The sequence below is a fragment of the Rhinopithecus roxellana genome, chromosome 12 (genome assembly GCF_007565055.1).
Source record: "Rhinopithecus roxellana isolate Shanxi Qingling chromosome 12, ASM756505v1, whole genome shotgun sequence".
NCBI classification, from domain to species: domain Eukaryota; kingdom Metazoa; phylum Chordata; class Mammalia; order Primates; family Cercopithecidae; genus Rhinopithecus; species Rhinopithecus roxellana.
In genome coordinates, this window is record NC_044560.1 from 10,164,096 (window position 1) to 10,182,674 (window position 18,579).

Genomic DNA, 18,579 nt, shown 5'->3' on the forward strand with positions numbered 1-18,579 from the left:
AGTCCCAGCTTCTAGGGAGGCTGAGGCAGGAGAATGGCATGAACCCGGGAGGTGGCGGAGCTTGCAGTGAGCAGAGATCACGCCACTGCACTCCAGCCTGGGCAACAGAGCGAGACTCTGTCCCCCCCCAAAAAAATACTTAAAATGCTTAGAAACGTAATTGCTACAAGTAAGTGTTACTTATAGTAATAAAGAAAATGTTCTACAGGTGAGTATCCCTATCTGAAAAATTTGGAACCAGAAATGTTTCAGATTTCAGATTTTGGAACACCTGCATTATACTTACCAGTTCAGCATCCCCAATCTGAAAATCCAAAATCTGAACTGCTCCCATTGAGCATTTCCTTTAATAATGCTGGTACACAAAAAGTCTCAGGTTTTAGCACTTACCAGATTTTGAATGTTTTGATTAGGGATGCTAAACGTGTATAAACTATTCTATCGAGTTTTTTACCAGTTAACTCCTCTGCCTGGGTTTGGTCAATTTTTATACCTATTTCATGGCTCATTACACTGTATAACTGTAACCTTAATCCTCCACCTCAAAGGCTTTAACTGATGTGTGTACACTCATTCCAGTATCTTGTAAGATGCAGTCCAAATTTGCTGCCCATCTACATTTCATGGCTTCTTAGAGTTCATCTAGATACCATCTTTCTCTGTTAAAACTCTGCTTCACTCCTCCAAGTACTTCTGCTTAATGAGAATCCAGGAAAACTACACCAGTAAGTGTTACTACTTATTTACATATTTTTGTTCTCATTTACATAATCATTAATGTCTCTTCCTCATATTCCCACATGTACTTAAAACAATGTATCATTATCTTGCACAGTAAAATGAGCACTCTTAAAGACAAGGATCATAGTGTCCACCACTGCTTTCTCACATTACCAGGCACAAAACCTTGCATATGGCTCTCATTCAATATATGTTTTCTAAATTAAGTTTATCTCAATATTCTTAAAAGTTCTGCAACATCTCCAATGTTTAGGCCCCTGGAAAAGCAAGCTCCAAGAGGCCAGAGGATCTTTCAGTTATTTTGTACTTAGGACAACACAGAAAAGTAACTTCAAACACTTTTTAGACTGTCACAACAGGAAAAGCTGTTCTCTATTTAGAAAGAAAGGCAAAACAGAAAAAAGACTGAGTCTAATTCGTAGGAATTTTTACCGGGGAGTAGTAGGGGTGCAGCAGCAGCATCTGGATTTCACAAATATTTGATGACGCTGACTGTGAGGTTTGTCGAAAGAAAAGAGGATGAGTTAATCATGGGTAAGAATGAGTTTTTTTTTTTTTTTTTTTTAAAGTAAAAGAGCACAGGAAGAATAGGGAAACGAAATATACTCAATCGTGGGTATCTTATAAATCATAATAGAATTCAGTCAAAGATGATCTTTCAAAGTAATGCAAGACTTGAACTCAGCTAACTGTCCTATATTAAAATTTTGGAAAAATAAATTTAAGACCACGAAGGAAAACTGCTTAACAACTTATTACTGCTAATACAACCTGATTTTTCAATAATCTGGGAAATTTTTAAGGCCACTGTGGAAAACCATTTGCATCTAGTAATTGAATCAGGATAGAATTATTACCAATTTGCGTATCAGGCAGTGGCAACTAAGATTGTGAGGGAAAAAAAGAGCTTGATGCTCACTTTCTCTAATTGCTAAAATAATGTATAAACATGATTTTTGTTCAAAAAAAGAAAAAGTACTGCCCACTTCACCCTTCAAATCCCACTCCATTCCCTATGGCAAAATGATTAATACTCTGAAGCACATTATTACAAACCTTTCTATACATTTACAAATGTATAAAAATAATTGCAGCAATAAATATCCAATGACATGTTTTCCTCTCCACTTATCAAAACATTAGAGATCTTTCCAAGTCAATAAACATACCTGCTTCATTCTTGTTCTAAATTAAGTAGTAACTACTTTCTTTTTAACTATTAATTTTTTTAAAACTCCTTAATGAAAAGAACTATATAACCTACTAACATTTTAAGAGCCAAACATGTATTTGCAAACATAAAATAAAAAACAAACTACCTTCTTTTTGCTAAGTTTCAGAAATGGCAATTAATATAAATTGGAACCACTCAAAAACTTGAGAGAGGGCAGTTTTAGAGTATCAAAGGTAAACTGACATTACATAAACATTCTTGACAGCACAATAATAATTCTTAAGTAACTAGTGATAATAGACTGAATATTTTTATAAGTGTAAACAGAAACTTCCAAAGAACTTGAAAGTGGACTAATTGATAGTTATTGCTGTCTAGTAACTTCATTTTATTCTATTTCATTTCATTTCTTGAGAGTAGGTACAATCACTACCACCCCCCACACCTTGCATACAATAGGTTCTTCAGTGCAAATGACTGATTTTCACTATTGGTTAATGCGATTCATATCAGATATAAAGAATGAATTAAAAATTCACATTAGCTTGATTTATTAGCCAAAATAAATGATTGCTCTAATATAAGAAACATGATAGCCAGGTGGCATGGCTCATGCCTGTAATTTCAGAACCTTGGAAGGCTAAGGCAGGAGGATTGTCTGAGACCAGGAGTTCTAGACCAGCCTGGGCAACACAGTGAGATCCTGTCACTACAGAAAATGAAACAAAACAAAATTAGCCGGGCACGACCACATGCACCTATAGTCCCAGCTACTTGGGAGGCTGAGGCAAGAAGATTGCTTGAGCCCAGGAGTTCAAAGTTAATTACAGTGAACTATAATCGTGCCACCATGCTCCAGCCTGGACAACAGGGTGAGAAACTGTCTCCAAAAAAACAAAGAGAAACACATCTACTCCATGTAATCCTCTAATGCAGTCCTGGCACTCCACAGAAGGCATCACAGATAAAAACTGTATCCACTACTACCATCTGTAAAAACTGGCATTTGAAAAGCACTTACAAGGCCGGGCATGGTGGCTCAAGCCTGTAATCCCAACACTTTGGGAGGCCAAGGCAGGAGGATCATGAGGTCAGGAGTTCAAGACCAGCCTGACCAACATGTTGACACCCTGACTCTACCGAAAATACAAAAATTAGCCGGGCATGGTGGTGCACGCCTGTAATCCTAGCTACTCAGGAGGCTGAGGCAGGAGAATCGCTTGAACCCAGGAGGAAGAGGTTACAGGGAGTCAAGATCCCGCCACTGCACTCCAGCCTAGGTGACACAGTGAGGCTCCGCCTCAAAAAAAAAAAAAAAAAAAAGAGGAAAAGAAAAAGAAAAGCACGTACAGCTATTTCCCAAATGCTATTTTCCCAAATAAGTCAAAGACAGAGAGAAAGAAATAGCTTTTAAACATAAAGTGACAATAATCTACAATTACACCTGGGCAACACTATTAAAATTATATTATTTCTACAAACAATTTGGTATGGAATTATTAAAAATAAAACAATGGGTCTAATAATATGGCAACAGTTAAATCAAAAGAGAAAATATATTTAACACATGGATAATTATACTACAAGTCTTTTATCCCTTAACTTCCTAAGTTTTGTATCATGTATATCTAGTAGTTTATTAAAGGAGTTTACTTTTCTAAGGTAATAAAGTTGGACATTCCAATATGACAAACATATAATAAGTATTGATGATAAATACTAAAGTTTGAAAAGCAACACCACTGGCTGGTTGCAGTGGCTCATGCCAGTAATCCCAACACTTTGGGAGGCCGAGGTAGAAGGATTGCTTGAGCCCAGGAGTTTGAGGCCAGCATAGGCAAGATAGACCCCACGTCTATACAAAAAAAACAATTAATTTTTTTTTTTTCAGATGGAGTCTCACTGTCGCCCAGGCTGGAGTGCAGTGGTGCTATCTCGGCTCACTGCAAGCTCCGCCTCCCGGGTTCACACCATTCTCCTGCCTCAGCCTCCATTGTAGCTGGGACTACAGGTGCCTGCCACCTCGCCCAGCTAATTTTTTGTATTTTAGTAGAGACGGGATTTCACCGTGTTAGCCAGGATGGTCTCGATCTCCCGACCTCATGATCCGCCTGCCTCAGCCTCCCAAAGTGCTAGAATTGCAGGCGTGAGCCACCATGCCCGGCTTTTAATATTTTTAAAAATAAAAAAGCAACACTATTGAAATGAAAATCATAAGCGTTTTATCTAACACCACATTAAGCTTGTTCAGATTTCGTATCAAATAAATGGTATGAATAGTTAGTTTCTTCATCCTAGTTGTAAGAATAGAGTACTGATGGTAGCAGCAGCTGCTAGTACATATCTGAGTGATGACTGTGTATCAAGCTCTAGGAGGTTTAAAGGGATTTGTCCCATTTAATCTTCATAAGGACCTTCGTAGATCAGCACTACTATTATCTCCATTTTACTAACGAGGAAGGAAACTGAGGTGCGAGAAACTTGCCCAATGAGACACACAGCTGCTATGTGGAAGCACCAGGATCTGAATTCATTTGGTCAGATTTCAGAGCCACTTAGCTGCTCTTAACATTCTGCTCCCCATGTAACCTATAAACTCCAATTCATCTGCTAATAAATGAGTATTTTCATGATTTAAATATTATGTCATTCCCTTAGTAGAAACTCTTCAATAGCTCCTTCTATACATCAGATAAAACCCAAATACCTAATCAAAACCTTATAAAATTACATGACCTAGATTCTGTCGGCCTCTAGAAGGGCATTTTCAAATTTAGTAGGAACCACATGCAGCTATTCACATTTAAATTAATGAAAATTAAATAAAATTTAAAATTCAGGTCCTCAATTGCATTACCCACATTTCAAGTGCTCAAAAGGAAATGTTCTATTAAACAGCATGGTTCTGAGCCTCCAATCATCAGGAGGCTTGGAGCTCTGCGGTATCTATTTGGAAGGTTCATGCTCTTCCTCCTCATCCATGAAGAGGTGAACACATTTCATGGTTCAGATGTCACCTAAAATGCCATCTTCTCATAAGAATTATAAGCCTCACAGCACGGACCCCTCGAAGTCTCCCTGGACAAACGTCACATGCAGATTTCAGTTCTTTCCCAACCTTCTTGGTATAAAGGTCAACAATTCTATTACCAAGGGCTCATGACAGCCTAGTTTTGTTAGAGGCTATATTGCAGGGAAGCCTACGATGGTATTGTCACATGCTGGATCATTCTGAGTGCCTGTAGACAACATTCCTGGAAGAGATATTTTTAATTTTTAATGGAGACAGGTTTTCACTTTGTTGTCCAGGCTGGAGTGCAGTGGTGTGATAATGGCTCACTGCAGCCTCGACCTCTGAGGTTCAAATGATCCTTCCACCTTCTCTCATATCTTAACAGGAATTATCAGTTTTAAATACTGTTTCTCTATTTCTAAACACTTACTACAATCTTCATTATTTTTTACTTTCATGTTTTTTTTTACCACCATCTAGTATAGTACCATAGATAGTATTGAACAAATACTGGCTAGATGAATAAATATTAATAATATTAACTAATCTTAATAATTTTGCCTAACATTTGAGAAAATCTAGGTTCAAGTTTCTCAACAGTGACACTACTGACACTAGGGCCAGAATACTTCTTTATCATGAGATTGTTATGTGCACTTCGATGTTTAGATACTTACCTGGCCTCTACCCACTAAATGACAGCAGCATCCTCTGTCCATCTCCTCAACCCTCACCGGCTGTGGCAGTCAAAAACATTTCCACACATAACTAAATACAGCTGGGGGTAAACTCACCTCCAATTGAGAACAACTGACCTAGGTATTTCCAAATGATTGGCAAATTCTAAGCTAAACATTATAACAATGCCTAACATTATGAAAATATCTAAACATGGTTTTCAGCTTTTATTTAAATTTATCAAATACAAAAATCTAGATTTCTAACTATGGTCAGTTATCACTCATAAATGCTACTGGAGAAAACTAATAATAATAATTTATATATATAAATCTGCTTACAACCAAATCCTTTTTGTCTTAACAATCAAGAAAATTTCATTACTTTTCCATACCAAATAATTCAAATGCATTAAACAGGAAAAAAAGATTAAACAGCTAAGAAGAAAGTTCTTTAAAAATTCCTAATTATTATGTTCCTACAGAATTAGGAAGATTATAACTGCTGTGTAGTAACTTGGAAAAATATTTTCCTATACAATGTTGTATTAAAAAAGAAAACTAATCATGCCTTTAATCCCAGGACTTGGAGAGGCCAAGGTGAGAGGAGCGCTTGAGCCCAGGAGTTTGAGACCAGTCTGGGAAACACTACAAGACCCTGCCTCTACAAAAAGTAAAGTATTCACCAGGGGTGGTTACCATAAGTGAAAAGATGATAATCACAATCATGAAGACATGGAAACGTATAAAACTCACTGATAGATCAGATACACAAACAAGAAAAAAGAATAAAATCTTATCACTACAGAAAACCAACAAACCACAGTAATAAGGAGAGGGAAAAAAGGAACAAAGGATATACAAAACAACAAGAAAACAATTAACAAAATGATAGGAATTAGTACTTATCTGTCAATAATAACCATGAATGTAAATGAATCAAATTTCCTAGTTAAAAAATACAGACTGGCTGGATTAAAAAACATTACATGACTATATGTTGCCTATACGAAATTCCCCATAAAGACACACACAGGGCGGGCATGGTGGCTCATGTCTGTAATCCCAGCACTTTTGAAGGCCAAGGTGGGCAGATCACCTGAGGCCAGGAGTTTTGAGACCAGGCTGGCCAACATGGTGAAACCCCATCTCTACTAAAAATCCAAAAATTAGCCAGGTATGGTGGTGGGTACCGGTAATCCCAGCTACTTGGGAGGTTGAGGCAGGAGAATCACTGGAACCCAGGAGGCGGAGGTTGCAGTGAGCCGAGATTGTGCCATTGCACTTCAGCCTGGGCAACAGAGTGAGACTCCAAGTCACACACACACAAAAAAGACACACATAGACTAAAAGTGAGGACACAAAAAAAGTTATTCATCACAAACACAAACCAAAAGTAAGTGGGAGTAGCTATACTTTTATCAGATAAAACAGGTTTTAAGTCAAAAACTGTAAAAAAGACAGAAAAGGTACGCCATATGATGTACCTGCTGAATGGATCAATTCAGCAAGAAAATATAACAATTATAAATACATATACACGCAACAAAAGAGCACCCAGACATATATAGCGAGTACTATTTGATCTAAAGGGTGAGACAGACCACAATAAAATAATAGTTGGGGACTTGAACTATTATTCAACTTAAATATCCCACTCTCAGCATTGGACAGATGATGTAGAAAGAAAATCAATAACCAAATGTTGGATTTAAACTGCATTTTAAACGAAATACACCTAACAGACATTATAGAACATTTCATCCAACAGCTGCAGAATGCATATTCTCTTCATCAGCACACAGGTTCTCCAAAATAGACCACTTAGGACACAAAACAAGTCTCAGCAAATTTAAAAGAAATAAAATCATACCAAGTATCTTTTCTAACCAACATACAATGAAACTAGAAATCAGTAACAAAAAGATCTTTGGAAATAAATCTGTACAAATACATGGAAATTAGGCAACATCCTCCTGAAGGAACAATGGATCAATGAAGAAATTAAGAAGAAAATTTTAAAATGTCCTGAAATAAATGACAGTAGAAAAACAAAATACTAAAATCTATGGGACACAGCAAAAGCAGCAGTAAGAGGAAAGTTTATTGCAATAAACAACTACATCAAAAAAGCAGAAAGAAAAGCAAAAGCAAAGCAGCAGAAAAGCAAAAAAGCCAAAATCTGGCCGCTGCACTCCAGTCTGGGAGAGAGAGAAAGACTCCATCTCAAAAAATAAAAATAAAAAATAAAAAAATAAACTAGAGACATCATACTAATTAACTTCAAAATATACTGCACAGCTACAGTAACCAAAACAGTATGGTACTCAACTAAAAACAAACACTTACATCAAAAAAGCAGAAAGAAAAGCAAAAGCAAAAGCAAAAGAGCAGAAAGGCAAAAAAGCCAAGATCTGGCCACCGCTCTCCAGCCTGGGAGAGCAAAAAATAAAATCCATCTCAAAAAATAAAAATAAAAAATAAAAAAAACTAGAGACATCATACTACCTAACTTCAAACTATACGGCACAGCTACAGTAACCAAAACAGCATGGTACTGGACTAAAAACATAGACCAATGGAAGACAACAGAGAAGAAAGAAATAAATCCATTTATTTACAGCCAATTCATTTTTTTAAAGGTGCCAAGAATATACACAGGAGAAAGGACAGTCTCCTCAACCAACAGTGCTGGGAAAACTGGATATCTACACGCAGAGAAATGAAACTAGACTCCTATCTCTAACCATATACCAAAATCAAACCAAAATAGATTAAATTTTTAAATGTTAAGATCTGAAACCATGAAACGAATACAAGAAAACACCAGGGAAATGCTTCAGAACATTGGTCTGAAAAAAGTTATTTCTTTTGGTAAAATCTAGAAGAGAAAACAAAAGCAAAAATAGAGAAATGGGATTATATCCAATTAAAAAATTTCTGGGCCAGGCGCAGTGGCTCAAGCCTGTAATCCCAGCACTTTGGGAGGCCGAGACGGGCGGATCACAAGGTCAGGAGATCGAGACCATCCTGGCTAACACGGTGAAACCCCCTCTCTACTAAAAAAATACAAAAAACTAGCCGGGTGTGGTGGCAGGCGCCTGTAGTCCCGGCTACTCGGGAGGCTGAGGCAGGAGAATGGTGTGAACCTGGGAGGCGGAGCTTGCAGTGAGCTGAGATCCGGCCACTGCACTCCAGCCTGGGCGACAGAGCGAGACTCCGTCTCAAAAAAAAAAAAAAAAAAAAAAAAAAAGAAAGAAAGAAAGAAAGTTACCAATTAATATTTCAAATTAATCTATGTTTCTGTAGTTTTGACATTTTCCCTCCCCCATTTAACATACATAGCTCTTACTAGACCTTTTAAAAATATGTGCTTGGGCCAGGCGTGGTGGCTCACGCCTGTTATCCCAGCACTTTGGGAGGCTGAGGTGGGTGGATCACGAAGTCAGGAGATCAAGACCATCCTGGCTAACATGGTCTTGATCAGTGAAACCCTGTCTCTACTAAAAATACAAAACATTAGCTGGGCATGGGTGGTGCGCACCTGTAGTCCCAGCTACTCGGGAGGCTGAGGCAGGAGAATCACTTGAACCTGGGAGGCAGAGGTTGCAGTAAGCCGAGATGGCGCCACTGTACTCCAGCCTGGGCGACAGAGCAAGACTCCGTCTCAAAAAAAAAAAAAATATATATATATATATATATGTGTGTGTGTGTGCTTGATTCTTTTTTGTTCATATGATCAATCACTCAATTATGGTTAATAAGGAATAATGACATAAGCTTCCCTCTCATCCCTGATAAATGTACCCAGGGCAAACTTGCATAAAGCAGGTTAAAATAAACAAATACAAAATAACTAGACTAAATGTAACATGAACACATTCCAGAAGATGAGTCCAATTTTTTTTTTTTTTAAAAACAGAGTCTTGCTCTATCACCCAAGCTGGAGTGCAGTGGTGCAATCTCAGTTCACCACAACCTCTGACTCCCGGGTTCAAGCAATTCTCACACCTCAGCCTCCCAAGTAGCTAGCTGGGACTACCGGCTCACACCACCATGCCCAGCTAATTTTTTGTATTTTTAGTCGAGGCAGGGTTTCACCATGTTGGCCAAGCTGGTCTCAAACTCCTGACCTCAAGTGATCTACCCACCTCAGCCTCTCAAAGTGCTGGGATTACAGGAGTGAGCCAACCACGCACAGTCCCAAATTTTTTTTCTTAATTTTTTAAAACTAGAGACAGGGTCTCACCATGTTGCCCAGGCTGGTCTCAAACTCCTGACCTCAAGCAATCCTCCCACCACCTTGGCCTCCCAAAGTACTGGGATGACAGGTGTGAGCCACCATGCCCGGCCAAGTCCAACTTTTAATGCTTCTTTGATTATCAGCAAATCCCTATTATATAAAATGGCAGACATCAGTGTATAAAACCTGCATACCAGATACAAAAAAGCACAATCTTTGTGTAATTTTGAGACCGGTCAGGAGTCTTTCAAGTCTTTCAAGGAATTTAACCAATTCAATGAAAGTGACATATGGACACCATATGCTAAGGCAGCAGGAGGTGAACTGAGGGTTAACTTTTACTTCATGACATAATCCCAGCACATTGGGAGGCCAAGGCGGGTGGATCACTTGACGTCAGGAGTTCAAGACCAGACCAGCCAACACGGCGAAACTCCTTTACTAAAAAATACAAAAATCTGTCAGGTGTGGTGGCACATGCCTGCAGTACCAGCTACTCAGGATGATGAGGCAGGAGAATCACTTGAACCCCGGAGATGGAGGTTTCAGTGAACCAAGAATGCATCACTGCACTCTAGCCTGGGTGACAGAGCAAGGTTCCACCTCAAAACAAACAAAAAACAACAAAAAAGGGGAAACCAGCAGGATGAAGCAGCTCACACCATAATCCCAGCACTTGAGTGGCTGAGAAGAGAGGATCAATTGAAGCCAGGAGTTTGAGACCAGCCTGGGCAACACAGCAAGGCTCTGCCTCTGTTAAAAAGTATAAAACATTAGCTGGGTACGGTGGCTTGTGCCTCCAATCCTAGTTACTCAGCTATTTAGGAAGCTGAGATAGGAGGTTCATTTGAACTCAGGAGTTCAAGGCTTCGATGAGCTGTAATTATGCCAGTACACTCTGACCTGGGCGACAGTGAGACTCTGTCAAATAAATAAATAAATAAAAAGTAGAGACTATCATACTTTAAGGTAACTTTTAGCTGCCTAAAATCCTTTCTTCCAGAATAGGCATAAAATATAATATATACACAAACACTTTTTTTTTTCTTTTTTTGCAGATGATGGTTTCATTCTGTCTCCCAGGCTGGTCTCAAGTTCCTGGTCTCAAGTTCCCGGGCTCAAGCAGTCCTCCCACCCTGGCATGCCAAAGTGCTAGGATTACAGGTGTCAGCCACCACATCCAGCCACACACACACTTTTTTTTTTTCTAATAGAGACGGGGTTTCACCATGTTGCCCAGACTGGTCTCAAACTCCTGAGCTCAAGTGATCCACCCACCTCAGCCTCCCAAAGTGCTGGGATTACAGGTGTGAGCCACCATGCCTGGTCTCGATTTTTTAAAACTGATCAAAGGACTACAAATATGATAATAGTTTTAAATAGTAAAAATCAAATTAGATCAAACTCAAAAAATACATTCAAAAGCTTAGATTCAAATATTTCATGTAAACTGCATGACAGGGGGTGTGTTGTTGCTCACAGGATTTTGATAATCTATTCTCCAAAGTAATAAATGTACAGAATTATATGTCCTCATTTATGAGGTTTTATAACTCAGGTTTTTTCAACAAAATACTTGTTCCTCATTCAGTATTCATCTCCACAAACAGGACTACTGAGTTGTCCAAACCAAGATCTATGACACCACCTTTACTCTTTTCTCTCACATCCCACATCCAAGACATCAACATATTCTACTGACTTTACTTCTTACTCCCACTTCAATCACCACCACATGTCCACATCACACAGTCTATTCTCCACACAGCAGCCACACTGACCTTTTAAAAGTAAACTCACATCTAGTGCTCTGAATCCTCCACTGCCTTTCTAGTATATCCAGATTAAAATCCAAAATCTTTACTATGGTCTGTAATGTCCATGTATTAGTCCACTCTCACACTGCTACAGAGAACTAACTGAGACTGTGTAATTTATTAAAAAAAAAAGAAAAAAGAAAAAAAAAAAAAGAGGTTTAACTGACTCACAGTTCCACATGGCTGGGGAGTTCCCAAGAAACTTACAACAATGGTGGAAAATGAAGAGGAAGCAAGGCATGTCTTACATGGTGGCAGGAGAGAGAGAGAAAGCAAGGGGGGAAGCACCACACCTTTAAACCATCAGATCTCAGGAGAACTCATTCACTATCACAAGAACAGCACGGGGAAAATCCGCCCTCATGATCCAATCACCTCCCACCAGGTCCCTCCCCTGACATGTTGGGGATTACAATTCCACATGAGATTTGAGTAAGCACAAAGAGTCAAACCAAACCAGTCCACATAATCTGATGTCCCAAATCCAACCTCTCTCCATTCCAGCCACACTGGCTTTCTTCCATTTCTAAGACTACATTGAGCTTACTACTATCTCTGGGCTTCTGCACTGCTGTTCCTTCTACCACAAATGCTTTTTTTACCTAGAAATCTTCACTTTCAGCTTAACTGCCACCTTTTCAGAGAGACTTTGCCTGAGATAATTAGTTAAGGTAGAATGACCAGTCATTCTCTACCCCTTTATCCTGCTTTATTCTCATCAAGCTACTTATTACAACCCAATAGGAAACTGTATATATATTTGTTTGCTGTCTTCTTCTCCCATAAAGATGTAATATCCATGAGGGCTGAGGGTCTATGTTGCTCCATTACCATATCCTGAACACCTAGACCACCGCATGACACACAGTAAAAGCTTAAGCTTAAGTATTCAATGCTGAGTGATTAAAGTCTATAATAAACAATATATAACCAGTTATTATTTAAGAACTGTTATCTAAGGAATGGCATGCGAAAAGCTGATATAAGATAAAGTGACAAGATAAAGCATAGGGCCTACAAAACAGACAAGAAAGACAAACTAAACTACACCCCAAAAATGGTTATAGTATTTGTCTCTATAAATCACTCAGGATTACTGTAAGTTTTCATTTTCTTTCACTTACCTTAGTTCAAAAATAATATTTAAACAGTGAAAGTACACTTAGGTAATTAGAAAACATCGTATTTTAAGAGGGATTCTGACAATGATGCTGTTCTTTTGCATAGTACTTTTTTAAAAACTCATAAAAAACTAAGACCTAGAGGAAGGTTGTGCCAGAAAAAAATATTTTAAGTTTTGTTTTTTTTCTTAAGACACAGGGTCTTGCTCTACTGCCCAGGCTGGAACGCAGAGGCACAATCAGATATCGCACTGCAGCCTCGACCTCCTGGGCCCAAGTGATTCTCCTGCCTCAGTCTCCCAACTACCTAAAATTACAGGCTCGCATGACCATGCCTGGCTAGTTTTTTTTATTTTTTGTTGAGATGGGGTCTCATTATGTTGCACAGGCTGGTATCAAACTACTGGGTTCAAGCAACCCTCCGGCCTTGGCCTCCCCTACTGCTGGGATTACAGGTAGGAGACAGCACAATCAGCCAATGGTTATTCTTCTTTTCTTTTCTTTTCTTTTTTTTTTTTTTTTGAGACGGAGTCTCGCTCTGTCACCCGGGCTGGAGTGCAGTGGCCGGATCTCAGCTCACTGCAAGCTCCGCCTCCCGGGTTTACGCCATTCTCCTGCCTCAGCCTCCCGAGTAGCTGGGACTACAGGCGCCCACCACCTCACCCGGCTAGTTTTTTGTATTTTTTAGTAGAGACGGGGTTTCATTATGTTGGCCAGAATGGTCTCAATCTCCTGACCTTGTGATCCACTCGCCTTGGCCTCCCAAAGCGCCAGGATTACAGGAGTAAGCCACCGCCCTGGGCCCAAAGGTTATTTTTCAATGTGTTATTCAAAATGTTATTTTTCAATGAATTGAAGATTCCTAATGATTAGGATGACCAGATAATTTATAATAGAAACTGGGTCAATTCTAAGAGTGAATGGGGCTGCAGAAATAATTAATTGATCTACAATAAGTGTTACTGAGCCTTGTTTCAGACAAACCAAGAAAAACTATCATCCTATCCATTACCTGCATGATACTCTTTTTTTTCTTTTTGAGGGTCTCACTCTGTCACCCAGGCTGGAGCGTAGAGGTTTGATCAAAGCTCACTGCAGCCTTGAACTCCTGGCCTCAAGTGATCCCTTGCCTCAGCCTCTAAAGTACCTAGGACTACAGGTACATGCCACCATGCTTAGTTAATTTGCAAATATACAAAGATCAGCTTAAACCCCCGCCCCCCAACCAACCTACACACTCTTTATTTCACTTCCTATTATGTCACAGTGAACTGACTATTGGCCATTCCGTTAACCATGCCTCTGAATCTTCACTCCTAGAAGGCTTTGCTTTCCCTTCTCTACCTACAGAAGTCTTGCATCTTCTGCTTTAAGTGTCACTTTCTAAATGCAGTCACCTCTTCCTTTCGCATGCAATTAACATGTTCCTGTCACTAATCAAAGGTTCTTAATCTGGAGCTTAGAAATGCCCTGATGAGGTAGAGCGCAGTATCTCACACCTGTAATCCCAGAACACTGGGAGGCCGAGGTGGGTGGATCACTTAAGGTCAGGAGTTTGAGACCAGCCTGGCCAATATGGTGAAACCCCATCTTTATTAAAAATACAAAAATTAGCCAAGTGCGGTGATGCGCACCTGTAATCCCAGCTACTCGGAAGGCTGAGGCAGGAGAATCACTTGAACCAGGAGGCGGAGGTTGTAGTGAGCCGAGATCGAGCCACTGCACTCCAGCCTGGGCAACAGAGTGAGATTCCATCTCAAAAAAAAGAAAGGGCCTGATGGACATCTGGGAAATTCTGAAATTACATGTAAACACTGAATATATGTTCCTCTTGAAAAAGAGAACATTAAAACTATTTTCAGATTCTAAAAGTGATTCATAACCCAAAACAATATGAATCACTTCTCTATCACTTTATATTAGAATTATTTATTTTATTATCACCCTCAGTAGACTGTGAGTCCTTTTAAGGCATTCTATCTAATGGTATGTTGAGTCGAAATATTTAAAAGATAGGTTTCACTCCCTAATTCCCCTAAATTATCTTAGGCTCACTGTAAAACACCTAAAACTTACTTCTAATATTGTTGTTGTTGTTGTTGTTGTTTTTTTTTTTTTTTTTTTTTTGAGACGGAGTCTCGCTTTGTTGCCCGGGCTGGAGTGCTGTGGCTGGATCTCAGCTCACTGCAAGCTCTACCTCCCGGGTTTATGCCATTCTCCTGCCTCAGCCTCTCGAGTAGCTGGGACTACAGGCGCCCGCCACCTCGCCCGGCTAGTTTTTTGTATTTTTTAGTAGAGCCGGGGTTTCACCATGTTAGCCATGATGGTCTCGATCTCCTGACCTCGTGATCCGCCCGTCTTGGCCTCCCAAAGTGCTGGGATTACAGGCTTGAGCCACCGCGCCCGGCCTACTTCTAATATTGTTACCTTCATCCTTTAACTTTTAAATTTTCTTTCATATGGCTAGGCATGGTGGCTCACGCCTGTAATCCCAGCACTTTGGGAGGCCAAGGTGGATGATCACTTGAGCCCAGGAACCTGAAACCAGCCTGCTCAACCAAGTAAGAATCCTCAAAATAATTATTTTCCCTTCATTTATGAATTTGAATCATCTAATATAAAAAATTAAATGGGCTGGGCATAATGGCTCATGTCTATAATCCCAGCACTTTGGGAGGTGGAGGCAGGCGGACTGCTTGAGTTTGGGAGTCTGACCAGCCTGAGCAACATCTCTAAGACCCTGCCTCTGCCAAAAAATAATTTTTCTTTTTTGAGATGGAGTCTCGCTCTGTTGCCCAGGCTGGAGTGCAGTGGCGCAACCTCGGCTCACTGCAAGCTCCGCCTGCTGGGTTCACGTCATTCTCCTGCCTCAGCCTCCCAAGTAGCTGGGACTACAGGCGCTCACCACCACGCCCAGCTAATTTTTTGTATTTTTAGTAGAGACGGGGTTTCACTGTGTTAGCCAGGATGGTCTCAATCTCCTGACCTCGTGATCCACCCACCTTGGCCTCCCAAAGTGCTGGAATTACAGGCGTGAGCCATCTTGCCCAGCCAAAAAATTATTTTAATTAGCATGCACAGAGCAATGTGACTGTAGTCCCAATTACTTGGGAGGCTGAGGCAGGAGGATAACTTGAGGCCAGGAGTTCAAGGCTGCAGTAATTCATAATCATGCCACTGCACTCCAGCCTGCGTGACAGAGTGAGACCTGATCTCTTAAAAATGAAAAAAAAAATTAAATTTCCTTCTGTTAAAAACGGTGTTCACAGCCGGGCACAGTGGCTCACACCTATAATCCCAGCACTTTGAGGGGCTGAGGCAGTGGATCACTTGAGGTCAGCAGTTCAAGACCAGCCTAACCAACATGGTGAAACTCTGTCTCTACTAAAAGTACAAAATTAGCAAGGCATGGTGGCACATGCCTATAATCCCAGCTGCTTCGGAGGCTGAGGCAGAAGAATCGCTTGAACTGGGAAGGCGGAGGTTGCAGTGAGCCGAGATCGCACCATTACATTCCAGCCTGGGCAACAAGAGCAAAACTCCATCTCAAATTTTTAAAAAAAGTGTTCACTCTTTTAAACTTTCAGCATTTTGAAAATATGTAATCAAGGAGAATAAAAAGTAAAATTTTAAAAATTTAAAGTTTAGAAAACATAAAACTGGTGAAATTTTTAAGAAAAAAAATCCAGAAAGAAAATAAAACTCAGAGTGCAAAAAGAATACAAAGCTGCCTGTAATCCCAGCAAGCTGGGAGGCCAAGGTGGGCAGATCACCTGAGGTCAGGACTTTGAGAACAGCCTGGCCACCATGGTGAAACCCCATCTGTACTAAAAATACAAGAATTAGCCAGGTGTGGTGGCACGTGCCTGTAGTCCCAGTTACTTGGGAGGCTGAGGAGGGAGAATCACTTGAACCCAGGAGGCGGAGGTTGCAATAAGCCAAGATCATACCACTGCACTCCAGCCTGGGTGACACAGTGAAACTCCATCTCAAAAATAATAAAAATAATAATAATAATAAGGCCAGAGGTTAATATTTACAGAAAGGAAAAATAAGACAAGTCTTTTTGTTGTTGTTGTTTTGTTTTGTTTTTTTTTGAGACAGAGTCTCGCTCTGTCGCCCAGGCTGGAGCGCAGTGGCGCGATCTGGGCTCACTGCAAGCTCCGCCTCCCGGGTTCACGCCATTCTCCTGCCTCAGCCTCCCGAGTAGCTGGGACTACAGGCGCCCGCCACCGTGCCTGGCTAATTTTTTTGTATTTTTAGTAGAGACGGGGGTTTCACCATGTTAGCCAGGATGGTCTCGATCTCCTGACCTCGTGATCCACCCATCTCAGCCTCCCAAAGTGCTGGGATTACAGGCGTGAGCCACCGCGCCCGGTAAGTCTCTCTATGTTAACATAGTATTTGTTTCACTCCATTTCTTAGATTAAGATGATGGGGAAAGAGCCTATTCACCTTATTCTATTACATACATCTCACTCTATTCAGAATTTTATTGAACTTTTTGCCAAAAATGTGTCATGTGTCAATCAAACACTGCCTATAATTAATACCAAGGATTCACACACAAAAGCACACACACAATTTGACAAGCTGCAGACACTCACCGTGCTGTAGACTGCTGAGACAGTGGGAGTGAAGATTCGATCCTCAAGAGGCTGTTGCACAGGTCCTCTAGGAATTCTAGAAGAGCAAGTTAAGGATAAGAGAATTCAAAAATGGATGCTTAATAGTTAGAGACAACTGCCACCACAAATTTCCACCAACGACCTAAGCATTTTCACCCAATTAGTAAGTTATATACTTCTCCACTAAAACTAAAAAATAAAATACTTCAAACATCCTAAAATGACTATATCAATCTCTTCAAAAGCTTTCCCATGATAAACATTCCATGGAATCTCAAAACAAACACAATATACAGTAAGTGTCCAAACTTTAGGCCCATGATGAGATTCTGTCACCTTTATTTTCTACTAAAAATAACTGGCTGGGTGCAGTGGCTCAAGCCTATAATTCCAACACTTTTGGAGGTCAAATTGAGATAATCACTTAAACCCCAAGAGTTCAAGACAAGCCTGGGCAACACAGCAAGACCTCGTCTCTACTAAATTAGCTGAGTGTGGCTGCCAGCACCTGTAGTCTCAGCTACTCGGGAGGCTAAGGTGGTAGGACCACTTGAGCACAGGAGTTTAACAAGTTGCAATTAGCACACCTCTCTACCAAAAAAAAAGCCTAAATAAATCAGTATGAGACAGGAACTGCCAGAAATTTTCTACAGAATTTGAATTCAAAGAAATGACCCATGTAAAACTTTGTACACTACCACATACTTCCTTCCTAATTCTGCCTACCATCGTGCTTATTACCAGTTCTCACCAAACTCTATCTCCAAGCATAAATCACTGGATGTTTCTTTCTCTCTGAGCTCAGGATACAGGCAAAACAGCTTTTCATAGTGCTACTTAAAATTCTAATTCAATAATTGAGCAGCGTAACATGCACATACAATAATCCAGAACGTGCTGATTTTTTAAAATCCATGACTGAAATACAGTAGTACATCCACTTGATATTTCTGTATTTCAAATTGCTGTAATCTATATCATTAGGAAATACAAGCAAAACTATTAGTAAGATTATATAGATGGTATGCAATACTGAATTAAGACTCTAAGTAGAAATATAAATGTAAAAAATTTCAAATTCTCCACTTTCTTTTTCTGCTAGAATAATACCACAAGGCAAATTTCAGAAATAAATATAATTTGATGGTTAAAGATTACTGAAGCA

General features: G+C 39.9%; 1 protein-coding gene across 20 annotated transcripts in view; it reads right to left on the minus strand.

Annotated features, from left to right (window-relative positions):
- EIF4G3 (eukaryotic translation initiation factor 4 gamma 3) overlaps nt 1–18,579 on the minus strand; it is a 375,220-nt gene that overhangs the window by 260,903 nt on the left and 95,738 nt on the right. For all 20 annotated transcript variants that reach the window (XR_004060417.1, XR_004060416.1, XM_010364336.2 and 17 more), the window contains one exon: nt 17,394–17,469. Coding sequence is in view for 13 of the 20 variants with exons in the window: in XM_010364337.2 (XP_010362639.2) it covers nt 17,394–17,469 (76 nt within the window). In the remaining 7 variants the exon portion in view is untranslated. The remainder of the gene's footprint in view (nt 1–17,393; nt 17,470–18,579) is intronic.